This window comes from Acinonyx jubatus, chromosome C1, assembly GCF_027475565.1.
Source record: "Acinonyx jubatus isolate Ajub_Pintada_27869175 chromosome C1, VMU_Ajub_asm_v1.0, whole genome shotgun sequence".
Lineage (NCBI taxonomy): Eukaryota > Metazoa > Chordata > Mammalia > Carnivora > Felidae > Acinonyx > Acinonyx jubatus.
In genome coordinates, this window is record NC_069381.1 from 99,563,467 (window position 1) to 99,580,338 (window position 16,872).

General features: G+C 38.1%; 1 protein-coding gene across 1 annotated transcript in view; it reads right to left on the reverse strand.

Moving 5' to 3' along the window:
• The window catches only part of SPAG17 (sperm associated antigen 17), a 231,586-nt gene extending 214,759 nt beyond the window's left edge, over window positions 1–16,827 (reverse strand). The window contains exon 1 of the mRNA XM_015076178.3: window positions 16,660–16,827. Coding sequence (XP_014931664.2) covers window positions 16,660–16,746 — 87 coding nt within the window. The 5' untranslated portion in view covers window positions 16,747–16,827. The remainder of the gene's footprint in view (window positions 1–16,659) is intronic.
• Window positions 16,828–16,872: the final 45 nt, after the last annotated feature.

Genomic DNA, 16,872 nt, shown 5'->3' on the forward strand with positions numbered 1-16,872 from the left:
TCTTGAAGGTTTCACTTTATAATTACAATAACAAGTGTAAAGAAAGAAACCATTTTTATACTCGCTCAGCCTTCTAAATATGCGATGTGAAGATATAAGTGGTTGAACTCAATATTCCTAACCTTAAACTAGTTTGACCCAAACTCAGATATTATGTACATATATGGAGTCATGTACATTTCTGGAGATTGTATGTTTTTTTCATGGATGTTTACATAATTTGGGGGGGGGGTTCCTTCTCCATTTTCTGTTTCAATGTACACTGCCTGAGAAACTGGGCCATTGCCTGTCCCCCCAGGGCCACACACTCTAGTCATATTTAGTAGAAGACGCAATAAGAACAACACAAAGAATAATGACTGTGAGGGAGGAGGACGAGGGGAGGCCAGGAAACAGACTTTTATGTAATCTTAGAAAGCATTTTGCAAGTTTTCATCCCAAAAATATTGAGTTACCATGGGAGTACTTAAAAGCAAAGGTAGGCTTAAGCAGGCCCTTCTCTGCATGAAGTAGTAGTAACGGAGGGGGGGGGAGCCCTAGGGATCATTCTTGAACAGGTTTTATTTAACTACTTTTATTAAAAATATGAAAATAGATTACAATGAAATCTAAAATCCCAATCCAACGCTGGGTGGCTTCTTTCATTGTCATTTAGTCTAATTCCTTTATTTTGCAGATGGAAAGAAAAATCTATGACATCTTGGCAAGTTGACACAGAGAGAGAGAAGCATGTTCTGATTTCCAGACACTGAGCCTTCCTCTGTCACCCTGTCTTGCCATCATTATCAGATATTTTGACAATGACACTGTGCCAAGGGGATAGCTCAGCACTGCAGGGAGATTTCACAAAGGTCTCTGAGCTGAGCAAGCACATATATCAGATGAGATTCAGTGTGGGAAGTCTAAGCGAATGCTTTGAGGAAAACATAATCCAGTCATAAGTTTAGATGATCGACTATAGGGAACGTGTCTATATGTAATGCTTCCCATAACCATCAGCTCAATGTGCTACAGGTCTATTGAAGGGCCTTTGCTCCTCCTGTCTGGAAAAAAAAGGAGGAGTTAAATAGAAAACATTATCCTACCATTTTACGAAACCAGAGTGTCCTCATGGAAAGTTGTGTTGAGTTTTAGGCATAACACTTAAGAAAGGATTGAACAGCTGGAAAGATTGACAGAATGGCAAATAAACTGGTCATGAGGAAGGAGGGACTTCAGGGGGAGGATTGACTAAAACAAATTTCGGATAGACGGGGGAAATATACAGTATGTCTCAGTCTCTTTAGGGTGTTATAATGGAATGCCACAGACTTGGTGGCTTATAAACAACAGACCTTATTTCTTACAGTTCTAGAGCCTGGGAAGCCCTAGATCAAGGAATCTGCAGATTCAGCATCTGGTGAGAGCTCACTTTCTGGCGTATAGATGGTGATCTTCTCACTAAAACCTCAAATGGAAGAAGGGGTGATGGATCTCTCTTGGGTTTCTTTAATTAGGGCACTCATCCCATTCATGAGGCTCCATTCTCATGACCTAATCACCACCTAATGCTCTTGATTTCAGCTCAAGTCATGATCCCAGGGTCGTGGGATCAAGCCCCACACTGGGCTCCATGCTGAGCATGGAGCCTGCTTGAAATTTTCTCTCTCTCTCTCTCTCTGTCTCTTCTCTTTCTCCCTCTACTCCTCCCCAGCTCAGGTGCTCTCTCTCTCTCTCTCTCTCTCTCTCTCTCTCTCTCTCTCTCAAAAAGAAAAAAAAAAAAGATTGATAAGCGACTTGTACTCTCATCCATTACTGATGGGGGTGTAAATTGCTGTAAACCCTTTGGAAAACTCTACTGTAGTAGCTACTAAAGCTAAGCACATGTCTATCATATGACCTAGCATTTCTATTCCTAAGTATATACCCAAGAGAAATGAGTACAAATGTCCAAAGAAAAAATTTGCACAAGACGTTTATAGCATTGTTTGTAATATTTCAAATTAGGAATGACCCAAATGTCAATCAGCAGGAGAATGCATAAAAAAATAATGGCATATTTACACAATGGAATAGTATAATTCCATAAAAAAGAACACACTACTTATACTGCAACAGCATATATGAATTTCACAGACATTAGGTTGAGCAAAAAGGATAAATTGTGTATTAGTTCATTTATATAAAATGCAAGAACAGCAGAAAAATTGAGGATGTTAGAAGTCAGAGTTGTGTGGAATTCCTGGGCTATAAGTATCAACAGATGAAGGTGTGAGGAAACTGGCTGTAGGTCTCGAAGTGTTCTATATCTTCATCTAGATGATGGATTACAGGGGTGTATACATATGTCAAAGTATATCGGGCTGGACATCTATTATTACTGTTTGTTTGTTTGCCCACAATAGAAAAAGAAGAAAACTAATGGGATGGGAAGAACATGATTTAAAGGAGGGTAGTTTTAGTACAAATAATAGGAAGGATTACTGCATTTGTTTTGTCATTTTTCCAATTGAGATTGACTGAATATGTTCCAGGCACCATTTCCAGAGGGGAGACCCAAAGATAATACCACTCACTTCTCGTCCTTGAGAATTTCACAGTCATGTGAGAGGACAGACCCATCAATAACTCTAATAAACACGGTAAGTGCCATCATCATGTTATTCATAAGAACCATGGAAACATGGTGAATCAAATGTAGGAAATGAGAAGTCAAGGGATAGTTTCATGCAGGAAGAATATTTGAGTTGTGACTTTAAGAAAGAGAAGAAGTTCAACAAGCAGTGTAGGAGAAGGAAGGATATTCTAATATCTATATATATCTCTATATATCTATATATCTATATCTGTATCTATATCTATCTATATATCTATATCTATATCTATATCTATATCTATATCTATATCTATATCTATACCTATATGTTATATATGAAAGCACAAAATTGCCCAGCAGGTTTGAGTTATCTAGTTGTCAGGCATGACGGGGAGTCTGGATAGGGGAAGGACGATGAGGCGGGAATAGAGCTAGGAAGACTGAGAAGGGCCAATAAGTAACTGAGCCAGAAGCAGGAAGTGCCACAGTCATAGTGGTACTACAGAAAGACAACCCAGGTGGCCACAGAGGGTACACAGAGGGGAGAAGAGGAGGCGCTGACAGTCACTGAACACACAGCGCTCACTATGCCAACATGGTGGCTGAACTGAAATGCATGCTGGCTGGTAGACAGAATGAAAGTAACTGTGCTAAGTGGTAAAATTAAGAATGTAAAATCTATTGACTTGTTAGTACAAGCTGATCATTATAAGATGTTGCTATGATCGTTGATAACTGGGCTTGCTGGCATTGTGACATCAAGGGGACTTTTGCAGCAGGTCTGTGGATCTGGGCTGTGTCACAGTAGACAGCAAGGCTACACTGCGTATCCTTTAGTAGAGCATCCTGGGCTTCTGGAGGATCCCTAGTGAATCATCACCCTAACCTCAAAGTATTGCTTTTGACTTGTTTCGTTTTTACTTTTATTGTCATTATAGTGAAATGCAATTCTGTGTGTGTAGTTTTTGATATAACATACACAATTATGGTAAATATTTTAAATAGAAACCCACAGTGAAGAGACTTCAAAGTCTGGATATGTTTCTAAAATTTCTTTTAAGTATCATGTACTCGGTAAATATTCTGGATTTTCGTGAGATCAAAGAAGAAAATAATAATCAACCCCAACCTGAGGCATGTTCTGATACTGTGCAAAAATCATTACAACATTAAAAATGTTTGCATTTCTAAAATGAAAACAACTTGATTCTTTCAACATAAAAATCTGATTAACTTATTATTACAAGTGATATAAATGTTGGATGGAAATAGAGCTCAAAGGTTGTATTGTTAAAAGTTGAACAGGCAAAACAGTTTTTTAAATCAAACTGCCTATCATGTTTTGTTAAAGGTCATGATTCCAATAAAGAAAATTTGTAATCACTAATGAAGGAAAAAAAGAACACAATAAATCAGTTTCATGCAATAAAGTGCTTCAAATAAAATCTTCTTTTAAATCAAGTGTGTCAATAAGGTAATTACTAAACATTTTTAAACATATAATCAGAACTTTTAATACAATCTATTACGTAGTTAAACATAAGGGAACATTTTTAGACATGAAATACTTAGTTGAACCTTGAAAAAAAATTTGTATGGGCATATCATAGCAATGTAGCCTTATGATCTTGACTGTGGCAAAGCATTTATCTACTGAAATGATAGAGCAACCTTTTGGAAAACATATAAATCAGACTAGTAAAATTTTAAGCACTATTGATAGAGCTGTAAAAGTCCCATGTAAAAGTATTTTAATAATACCGAATATGCAAAGTTCAAGATGCTGAAGGTAATTAGGTATTTTTTATTGATCTGGTGTAGCAAGACAGAAAAGCATTTGTGATATCTCAAACTATTTCAATGGGTACCAAGAAAAATGGTTTCACTGAGAAGTATTTACTTGAAAACGGTGCCAGAGTGGTAACATGCATAAAGTCTGGAGTTGCAGCCCACATTTTTTTTTTTTTTAAGTAGGCTTCACACCCAGTGTGGAGCCCAACAGGGGGCTTGAACTCAGCGCCCTGAGAACAAGAAAGACCCTGAGATTAAGCTCAGTCTGAGCCGAGATCAAGAGTTGGACACTTAACCCACTGAGCCATCTAGGGACTCCAACAGCCCACAGTTTTGAAGAAAATTTCAGATGTTTTGTTTTCATCCCAACTCAGCATGTATTCGATATATTCAGCTGATACAATAAGAGATGTATATGAAGTCAATATTAGTACCTTCTTTATAAATTTTCCATTTGTTACCATAAGGGGTTTTAATACATATTTTTAAAATTTATTTACTTTTGAGAGAAAGAGAGAGACAGAATGTGAGCAGGGGAGGGGCAGAGAGAGAGGGAGACACAGAATCTGAAACAGGCTCCAGGCTCTGAGCTATCGGCACCGAGCCTGATGCAGGGCTTGAACTCATGAACCGTGAGATCATGACCTAAGCCGAAGTTGGACGCTTAACCAACTGAGCCACCCAGGAGCCCCTATTTATTACCATATGTTAAACAAACACTAGAGATAATTAAATAATATATCTGAAGAGAGCTCAAGATTGGACATTAGAGAAATATTAGAACCCAGCTGGGCAACACATAGTGCTAGCATTGCACCGACTGAGAAGAAATCATGCCAAGACTGTGTGTTCATTTTAATGTAAATCTGAAGTGGGAGTAGTTAAACATTTGAAAAGTGCAACTAACTTTTAGGGATTTGGCTTTAGTGAAATATTCTACTATGAATTTCAATACTTTCTTTAGCTTTGTCAGAGAGAAATGAAAACATTTTGCCCATATAAAATTAATAAAGTGAACCATAAAAGAGATGTAGAAGATATATAGAAACAAATGAATAAAGAGTACAACTTGAAACAAAGCAAGGTAATCAATTATAAGAGAAAAATAATTTTTTGTTTAATAAATTATACAGAAATGGGTTTATTATTTTATGACAAAAATGCAGAACACGATGAATTATTAACCTCTTTCAATTTATTCAATCTTAAACTTTAGCCACAGTATGCAATGTTAACCAAGTAGATTTAGGGTGATCAAAAATTTATAAAATTAAGTCAACTAATTGAATGTGACATTCCAAGAAATGGTTTTGTGACTTAATTGATCATAAACAAATTAAATATAAAAAAACTCACAATATTATGAAGGCTAGAAAAAAATTTCAACATAATTATTCGCAGTTCAAAGGCTGGAATTATAAGAAATCCAAAAGTATAATTTACTTTTACTATGACAAATGATATTGTTGATATTGAGAGAAATCCTCTACATACAGAGAACTACAAATTGCATAACGACTACCATTGTAAAAGGAAAGTCACAGAAGAGCCTATGCACATTTCTTCATGTTACCTCATGGCTCAGACAAGGGCAACTTTTAGGAAGTGAAACCCATCAACCAAAGGCTGCACCAACACTTCTGAAAACCAACAAATGATTTGGAAATCATCGGAAAAATGTGATGACTGATAAGGACGAAAAACTATACCATCTGGCAAGGGGTTTCATAAGGTACACATAATTGAGTTTATATAAAGAATAAAAAGTAATTTAATTGTAAAAAAAAAAGAAAGAAAAAGTAATTTAACTGTTAAATTTATATGTTGATTTCCATGTAATTGTGCCAGTTAACATATTTTTAATTTTCCCTCCTGGATGAAGGCAGGCAAGAAGAAGTTGAGAAGGTGATCATAATGGTGTTGGAAGTTACGAGGCGTGAAAAAGAAGGAAGTGAACTAGAGAGGCCACAGTAATAAGATTTGCTGACCAATTTGTTATGAGAAGAGATGGGGCTAGGGTGTTTCTAACTTCAATGAACAGGATAGTTAGTACCAGTTCTGAACACACTGAGTTTGAAGACATGTGTAACGACCAGGTGAAAATATATAAAAGAGTAATAACAACAATAATTAGTATATTATCCTATAAAAACATAATAATGATTATTATTATAAATATTTATACTGGGCTACATAGTATTCCACATTCCTTCAGATACTTTATTTGATTTTCATGCTGCTCCAGTAAATATAGTCACGCTATTATTACCAGGAGCTCCTCCTTATTGAGGCCCTACTATTCCTGCATTCAGCAATGCTATTTGAGCCCCTCTATAGGCCAGGGGTTGGTGATGTATCAGTCAGTAAGATGAATCCCTGCCCTCATGGAGTGGACGTTCTCATGGAGGAAAATAGACAATAATGAAATATATGTAAAGTAGAAGGTCAGGAACAGAGTCAGGGTTAAGTGGATGGAATGTGATGGTGTAGTTTAAATAGGATGGTCGGGGAAGGAGATATTTGGACAGAAACCTAAAGGAAGGGAAAGAGCGACTCACATGATTATTTTGGGAAGGGTCATTCTGGGAAGAGGGCACAGTAAGAGCAAAGATGGCAATGTGTTTTTGATGGGTCTGAAGATCAGCAAAAAGGCCAGTGTGGCTACCATGGACTGAGTGAAGGGGAGAGTCACAGAAGATTTGAGATGAAGTCAAAGTAGTTAGCAGAGGACACACACACACACACACACACACACACACACACACACACACGGTCTTTAAAGCCCATAGTAGACCACTCGGGATTTTACTCAAAGTCTTGTGTATTAAGAGAAACACTGACTGCTATATGGTGACAAGACTCTCCGTCAGCAAGAATGGAAGTAAGAAACCAAGTTCTAAAGCTCTTGAGCTACCTGTAGCTTAGGCAGGTGATGATGATGGCTTAGAATAGGATGTAACAGTGGAGTTGAGACCAACAGGACAGATTTTAGAAACATTTCAAAGGTGGAACCAACAGGATTTACTAAAAATTAATTATAGAGTGCAGAAAAGAGGAAGAAAACAACAATTGCAAGATTTTTGGCCCTAGTGACTCACTGGGTGAATGGCGAATCCACTCAATGAGATGAAGACGTAGGAGGAACAGGTTTGAAGGGGAAAATACGGGATTTGGGTTTGGAGTCTGAGATATTACATGTTAGATGCCTTTAAATCCTCTCAACAATTGCTTTCATATCTGTAACGGAGGTATGACCACTGTCCCTCTTTTATGGTTGTAAAAACTAAGGCTTTGAGATTTTCTTCAATTTAAGTTCTTACAGCCAATGGGTTGAGACTAATCCTAGAGCTCAAAGGAGAAAATAGGCCAGGAGGCTGACACAGTAAAATCCAATCAATGAATTTGATTCAAAAGTATTTCTTGAAGATCACTATGTACTTACTTAGCACTCTTAGGTGCTGCGATCAGGAAGGAAGGAATCACACGTTCCTTCTGCTACCTTCCAGGAATTTGCAGTGTTGTAAGGGAATTGAGATACAATAGATGACTCTGAAATTGTTGGACCACAGCTCAAAATAGGATCGCATTAAAGATAACAATCACTGGAGTAGTTCGGTAGAAGGAGAAAAGTCAGTGATGGGCAGAACTATGTGACTTGAGCTCCTTTCTGGAAGATAAGAGGGAGGATTTTAATGAGAAGGAGTTGGATGGTCTTCAGGCCAGGAACCTGCATGGGTATAGTCAGTCAGTACGTGCCTGGGAATACCACGGAGACCATTCAACTGGAGTAGACAGAGAAAAAGATGGATGGACAGAGAAAGGCCAAATTAGGCAGCGCTGTGAAAGCCAGGCAGAACTTCTTGGATTTTATCCCATGGGTAACTGGGAGCCAATGATGGTTTCTAAGGCTAGAGTTGAAACATGGTCAACATTCACCATTTCTTAACTAACATTTTCCTAGGGTGTTGCCAAACTCACATTGGCAACACTTACATTTTACTTATATTTAATATTTCTCATTTGTAATAAAAGTGATCACATATAACATCTAGGTAGATATTTTGACATGCTAATTCCTTTCAGTTCCAAACTCATTCAAATAATACATTTTTGTCCAGAAAAGAGAAATTATAATGTGAGGTTACGAAAAGTCCATTTCCCTCTTAACATTCTTCCTAGCAACTCAGTTGTTTTCATTGGCTTTTATTAAAACAACCTTTGTGTGAACTGGCAATTTGTTTTGTAAATATCAATGAAAGCATATTTCAGAAAATATAGTAATAAAAACCAACCCAATTTCAGAAATATGCTCGCTGCCAGACATCAGTCTTCAGCTCATATTATGAGTATTTCCAGTAAGTCTTAAATACACATTAACATGAGAAATAGCTCACTGTTTAAGATCAAAAAAGTTGAAAAATCCTTCACTGCCTCTCAAAAACTGCTCAAGGATTCTGCCTAATAAAATGTATTTCCCTTTTTGATAAAGTGCATTCGTAATGGTTCAAGCGCTTCATTTCAGTTGAACATTTCCCCCCAAAACTGACTTAAACTCAGTTTATTATAATCCTAACATCTATGTGTTTTACAACTTTGTTTGTTTAAGAGGTCTGGGATATTAACATTTCAGCAATACCTATCTTGAACCCTTATCCACATTATTAAACCTTTACAAGAACTATAAACTTTGTCCAAGACTCTAAGGAACTCTATTATTATTTTTCAAATGTGCACAACTCAGCTATTGTCACTAAGCTACAGTTAATAAGAGAAAAAAAATCTTCTGCAACTGAAGTATAATAAGGAGACACTACTAACTAAATATTCTGAAGAACTTTCAGCTGGCTGGCAGCTGAAATATCTGAGAAGTTTTGAAATGGTATCATTGCGTAGTTATTTTCTGGACACTGTCATAATCATGCTATGTACCTGCTGGGATGCTCTTTTATGTGAATGAATGTTTTCTGTCCCTTCCTCTTCTCTTAGAATACATCTCTTTGGTCTACTAATTGTCCTGATTTCCACAATATATATTTCTTCATATTTCAAAGTAGATCAGTGAATTAATTCCATTAATATAGCTTGAGTGTGGTACCCTGTGCTTAGAACCATGCAAGTCATTATGGGGTAGGTACAAGAAGTATAAAGATACGATTTTGCTACGAAGCAGCTCATATTATACTTGTGTTCTACAAAACATGAATTGATAGCACATAATTCAAGGCATTCTGTAAATACTAAGTTATACGATAAAGCCTAGAGCCAAAGCGAGGGAAGATAAATCACTGAATGTCTCAACCTTGCCATGCTTAGATCCTCAGTGGTATGAAAGGGGCGGGTTAGCCCAGATACCCAAGGAATCTCCACCTCTGGGTGAACACAGGAAAGGATGGCACTACCATGTATGTCCTCAGCTTGCGTCTTTGATGCCAATATTATTACTTACCTGAAAGGTATCATGAATTTCTTCTTTTTTTAATGTTTATTTATTTTTGAGAGACAGAGCATGAGTGGGGGAGACACAGAGAGAAAGAGGGACCAAAGATCCAAAACAGGCTCCATGCTAACAGCAGTGAACCCGATGCAGGGCTCAAACTCATGAACCTTGAGATCATGACCTGACCTGAAGTTGGAGGCTCAACTGACTGAGCCACCCAGGTGCCCTGCATCATACATTTCAATGTGTAAAAACATACATTGAAAATGAAAATACAGAAGTTGGAAGCAAGACCTCCTGAGTCTCAGTAAGGACCTCAACATATTATGGTAGATGTTCCCAAATATATTTTTTAAGTTTATTTATTGATTTTGAGAGAGTGAGCGAGCAAGTAGAGGAGGGGCAGGGAGACACACACACACACACACGGAGAGAGAGAGACAGAGAGAGAGAGAGAGAGAGAATCTTAAGCAAGCTCTGCACTATCAGCGTGGGCTCGAATTCACAAACCATGAGATCATGACCTCAGTGGAAATCAAGAGTTGGGCACTGAACTGACTGAGCCACCCAGGCACCCCCCCCCCCAAATATTTTTAAGTATGTAAGTAATCATATTAAATAAGAATTGAAGTATTAATCAAGAAGTAAAATCTTAATGATAAATGTAAGGCAAATGACAAGTAGTATTGAGTCCCTTAAGTTGGACATTAATTAGGGAACTAAAATCATAATTACAAAATGAAATCAGTGAATTACAATAGCAAAGCTGACTGGGTTAAGGGGTATATGAATTGCCATAAACTTTTTTCTTTTTTTTTTCTTTTGTGGTGGGTCACAGTAAGCAAATGGAAAGTTTCTATGCCAAAAGATGGTCTCTTGAGTTGAAGCTGCCTTTTTACTACACATAAAAATGAAACCTTAGGGGCACCTGGGTGCCTCAGTTGATTCAGCATCCAACTCTTAAACAAATAAAAAAACATTTTATGTTTATTTAAGACAGAAACAGAGCATGAGTTGGGGGGGGGGCAGACAGAGAGAGAAGGAGACACAGAATCTGAAGCAGGTTCCAGGCTCTGAGCTGTCAGTACAGAGCCCAACATGGAGCTCAAACTCAAGAACCATGAGATCATGACCTAAGCCAAAGTCAGACGCTTAACGAACTGAGCCACACAGGTGCCCCCAGAGTCCAACTCTTGATCTCAGCTCAGGTCATGATCTCATGGTTCATGAGACTGAGCCCTGCATCAGGCTCTGCACTGATAGTATGGAACCTGCTTGGGATTCTATCTCTCTCCCTCTCTGTGTTCCTCTCTGGCACGCGTGCACACACACACACACACACACACACACACACACACACTCTCTCTCTCTCTCTCTCTCTCTCCCTCTCTTTCTCTCTTGCTCTGTCAAAAATAAATAAAAACAAACTTAAAAAATTTGAGACCTTAAACCAGGAACAAATGAAAAGAAATAAACATCCTCAGATAATCTGAAAATATGAAAGGGGTTAACAATTAAAATTAGCAAAATCTCCAGAATTCTACCTGTGAGATACCTAAATCAACCCGAACAACTTTTGCGGAACCTGGAACTGTGAAGAACACGTTTGAGACACATGTTCATAACATCTTAAAGAAAAAAAAAAAAGGATTTGTATCTGACTTCTGAATATTTCCTGTAGTGTTATCATGTTGTCACTTAACATAGAAAACATTGCGAGATTCTTTTTTCCCATAGTGGCACCAAAGCTTGGACCATAACACAAAAGGCCAATTGAAACATGAAGCCCACTCATTCTGAAGCTACATGACATTACCCAGAGGCAGGTCTTGTGCAATCTGTAAGCTCCTAGAGGGAATGGCTATATTGTTTGGACAATTGTGAAAAATTTTCCTAAGTTGTCATGAACAAAGCTTCTACTAATCTCCACTTTCTCAGCATCACCTGTCCTATAATAGGCTTGGAAGAAATGGGAAGATCATAATTGATTACAAGTTCTCTTAGACCACAGTGACATCAAAAAAATGGCAGACTAGGCAGTTACATGCCTCTGCGTCCCCTGGAAACATTAGAAAAACAACTTGAAACTGGCTGAAATTACTTTATAGGAGCACTGAAACCAGTCAAAGATCTAAAGCACCAAGCAATGCCCAATCAAGAAAAAGCCACATTCAATAAGGTAGGAAATTTTTTGGCTCTTGTACTCTCCCTTGCCCCACCCTTTCTCCATGAGAAAGGACAGCCTTTTCAACAATTGGTGCTGGGAAAACTAGATATCCACATGCACATGTGGATATCCACATGCGGATATATATGTGTATATATATATATATATATATATATATATATATACACATATACACACACACACACATATATACACATGCATAATACGTACACACATATGTATATGTAGATATATATACATAAATATGTATACATATGTATGGGTATATACATATATATACATGTGTGTATATATATAATGTTGGACCATAATCTCACACCATACACAAAAATTAACTCAAAATAGACCATGCATCTAAATTCAATACTAAAACCATAAAAATCTTAGAGGAAAACATAGGGGAAAAGCATCATGACACTGGGTTTGGTAGTGATTTCTTGCATAGGCAAGAAAGAGAAGAAAAACTAGATAAATTGAACATCATCAAAACTAAACTCTTTGTGCATCAAAGGACACTGCCAACAGAATGCAGAGGAAACCCATGGAAATAAAAGAAAGGATTTGCAAATCACATACCTCATAAAGCGTTAGTAGCCAGAATATGTAAATTAGTCCTACAATTCAACAGTAATAAAACCCCAACAACTCCATTAAAAATGTGGGCAAAAGAAGATATACAAATGGCCAAGAAGTACATAAAAAGATGCTTGATATCATTAATCATTAGGGAAATGCAAATTAAAACTACACTAAAATACCACTTCACATTCATTAGGATGGCTGAATCAATCTATCTATCTATCTATCTATCTATCTATCTATCTATCTATCATCTATCTACCTATCTCTCCCCAGAATTTTAAAAGTACTGGTAAGGATGTGGAGAAATTGGAACACGTTTGCATTGTTGGTGGGAATATAAAATGGTATAGCCACTGTGGAAAATGTTATGGTGGTTCATCAAAAAATTAAACATACAATTACCATAGTATCCAGCAATTCTCACTTCTAGTTATATACTAAGAAAATTGAAAGTAGGGACTCAAGCAGATTTTTGGACACTCGTATTCTTTTTGTAAAATGGGTCCACTCCTATTAATAACAGCATTATTCACAATAACTAAGAATTAGAAGTGCCCATTGATGGATGAATGGATAAATAAAACGTACCCTGTACATCTGATGGAATATTATTCAGCCTTAAAAACAAGGCAATTTTAATACATGCTACAACATGAATGAACCTTGAGGACATTATGCTAAGTGAAATAAGCCGGTCACTGCAAGACAAGTACTAGATGATTACATTTACAATGAAATATTTAGTTAAATTCACAGATACAAAAACTACAATGGTGGTTGCCGGGAGCTGGGGGGAGGGAGGTATAGGGAATTCTTTAATGGGTATAGTTTCAGTCAGGGAACATGAAAGAATTCTGGAGAGGGATGGTGGTGATGGTTAAACAAGAATGTACTTAATGCCACCAACGGTACATTTAAAAATGGTGGAAATGGCAAATTTCGTTATTATATTTTACCATGATAAAACAGTACAGATAAAAATATCTTAGACCAGAAGTTCTCCAAATAGTGCCTTCAGTCACCAAGTGTTTAGGTTAGCACCTTTTCCTCTCATTGTGGCCAGTAGAGGCGGCCTTGACAGTTGCATTAAGATTTTAATTTATCTTGTTTTTTTTTTTTTAATATGCAATTTATTGTCAAATTGGTTTCCATACAACACCCAGTGCTCATCCCAACAAGTGCCCTCCTCAATACCCATCGCCCACCCTTCCCTTCCTCCCACCCCCCATCAGCCCTCAGTTTATTCTCAGTTTTTAAGAGTCTCTTATGGTTTGGCTCCCTCCTTAACTTTTTTTTTTTTTTTAAAGCATCTTTAACTCCCTAACGCTGCTGGATATCATAAATATAATGTCTATGTCACATACAAGCCCACACAAAGATATTTTTATTATCTTATTGCCAATGTGCCTAAATATTTTTATCGAATTTGAGGTGTGATATTTCACATATATTAATAAGATAAATGTTTCAATGCCTGGATAGCAAAGTTAGTAAATGACTTTTTTGATTGGCAGGATTATTTTAGGAGCAATGTACCCCAGAAGCAGTCTAATCCACATTTCTCTTTCAATTTAAATGTCCCAGATTTATTTAAGGCCTATATTGGTCTCCTTACGTAAAATAACCATCCTCCTTCATTCTACCAGCTCAAATTCTACCCATTCTTTAGGGCCTAGCTAAAGGCAAGTAATTTTGTAAAACATTTCCTGACAATCCCAGCCCACATTCATCTTCCTAACCTCTAGTTAGTCATTTAATGCTTAGTCTAGTCTCTATCTATTCGTTTAGAGCTTAGTAACAGACTACCTTGTATCATTTGCTATCATTTTGTGTTTTAGGACCACCTAAAACCTACGGAAAAATTAGCAATTATTCCAGCCTGAAAGGACAGCCCAAAATACTGACACAAGGTAACTTCACTGAAACCAGATTGTGGACTTACTGATTCTCATTAAAGTCTAGTACAGCTCCACAGGTACACGAGTTCAAAATCATTACTGATGTGACTCTTGAATCCGTTAATTCTAAAAAACTAGCTTATGGAATGCTGAGACTTTTCCTTTCTCACCTCCCCCCCCCCCCCACACACATATACACACATACACACACACACACTCAACTATACATACTGGCACACAATATTTCCTTGAGTAGCAACTGTACAGAGAGAAATTTTGGGTGCCAAAGCAAAACATTTTTTGAGCACCTACTATGTGCAAAGCACTTTGCTAAACCCTATGAATCAGGAATTCACACCTCTAGAAGTCCTCTTTAACCCCACTCCAGAATCTATTACATTGGTGGTTAAGTCATGCCTCTGAACATTGGACTGCTGGGTTAAGTAATCTGGGAATTCTCCTCTCGGAGCAGACATGAACTCAAACTGAGAAAATAAAAATTAGGAGAGGTAGGGGGGAGTTGTCTTCCCCTGCTGTCAAAACGTGTGTATTCCAACAAACTGAAGAAGTTCAGCCTTTGTCCTTAAAACTACATATTACTTTGGGTTCAAAATCTTTCTCTTAATAAATAAGATTTATTGAAATTATACTGTTTGAGCAGAACTGAGAAAGCTGAGTATTATTTCAGGTTTTCGAGCCATAAGGAAAAATAGTGTCTTTAGGTTTTCCATTCAACTAGGAAAATTATAGCTTCATATTTGCAACACTAAAGCTAATGCAGTGTCAGCACCCCCATCAAATTCTGTTGTTCAGCACTTTATAATTCAAGCAGAAAGGTTCACTCCAAGCCCAAACTTGGCCTACACAATCTCAAAGAAAATGGAGAAAAAGTTATTTTGGCCAGTGCTGACTTATAAAAGCAAAAGAGAGGGGGCTTTTAACAGAGTATTTTGAAAAACATCTTTGAGAATTTGAGAATGTAACTGAGAACTACTGAGCTGACATCCTTCATTCTTAAAAGTTATAGAAATAACCCCAAATTCCATGATGTCATGTCAGCATCAGCAGTGTCTTAACCACTTTCATGAAATTCTTCATCAGGTAGAATTCCTTATCAGACAGAATACCATTCTTAGAAAAAAAAAAACAATTACAGTAGAAAATAAGGACACAGAAGTACGAATTTCTCATGAGGGTATCATAAGACTTTAGGTATATTTTTCCTTTAAGTACTGATTCTCTAGTGCACTGTATGTACACATGGAAAATGAAAAAAAAATGTTTTTCCAGTTTTTAAAGTACTTTGGAATTAATGGCAGGCCAGAATTCCCAGAATCAACCTTTCTCCATCCAAATGTCATCTTGGATTTAGAAGCAACTAAGTGTAGCAGTGGATTTCCAGGAGCAGGTGACAAGAGTTATTGGGCCCCCCAACCAACTAAGTGTTGGTGGGTATGAGTGGGGTGGGGAGCTAGTCTGGTTGGGACGTGGTGCAATTTGAAGTCATGTGGCAGGGGCGTTATAGATTGCCTGATACCTTTTTGCTAGGCTACGGATGAGTCCACCAGCCAACCCCTCAGTACTCTGATCTCTTACAGTACCTTCAAAATATATCAAAACTTTGGTGTTGTGGTATCAGGGCATTGCAGAAGAATCTCGTCTTTTCCTCTCTGCAGAAGGCTCACTTGTATTAAATACGTTGGTATCTTAACTACTCCATGTCTCTCTTCCTACAGCATTTAGTAAGCCTTACTTACCACAGGCCAGGCTACGGATGATTTAACAGGATGATTCCTTCACATGTCCGCAGGAAGCAAACAGTTCATAAAGACAACTCCAGTGTAATTGTGGAGTGCCATCTAGGCGACTTCACTGAAAAGGATCTTGAGGAGTCAGAGCTACACCACCTCCCTTCCCCCTCACTCCGGTTTCTCCACCCTTTGAAATCGCACTGATTGACCGGCGCCCCCTTCCTTCTTCCTTTAACGCCCACTCTGCGCGGATGGGAGCGTGGGGCGTTTAGTGGGCGGAACTCCCAAAGCGTAGGACAGCGGAATCAAGAACAGTTTTCAGAAAGGGCGGCGGTGGCGTCTGGAAAAGAGGGCGAGCCTGGCTGCCTTTCCTGGAGGGTCTGGCGGGGCTTTGGCATTCCCGGGGTCAGAGAGGACTTTCAGGGCTCTGGGCTCACCTGATTGAAGTGTGCAGCGATGAGCGAGGGTTCCCATATCTTAGAACTGGTGCTTGGAGTCCCGCCTTTCTCTTTCTTGGGTGCCATGCAAAGGACGGGAGGGGCATTGGCGTCTAAACTGGGCTCAGGCCCGCACTAAGCGTCCCCGCTGCCATAGTAACCGAAGCCACGCCCCATTCCCTGAACGTAGGCGGTGCCCCTGCCCCAAACCTG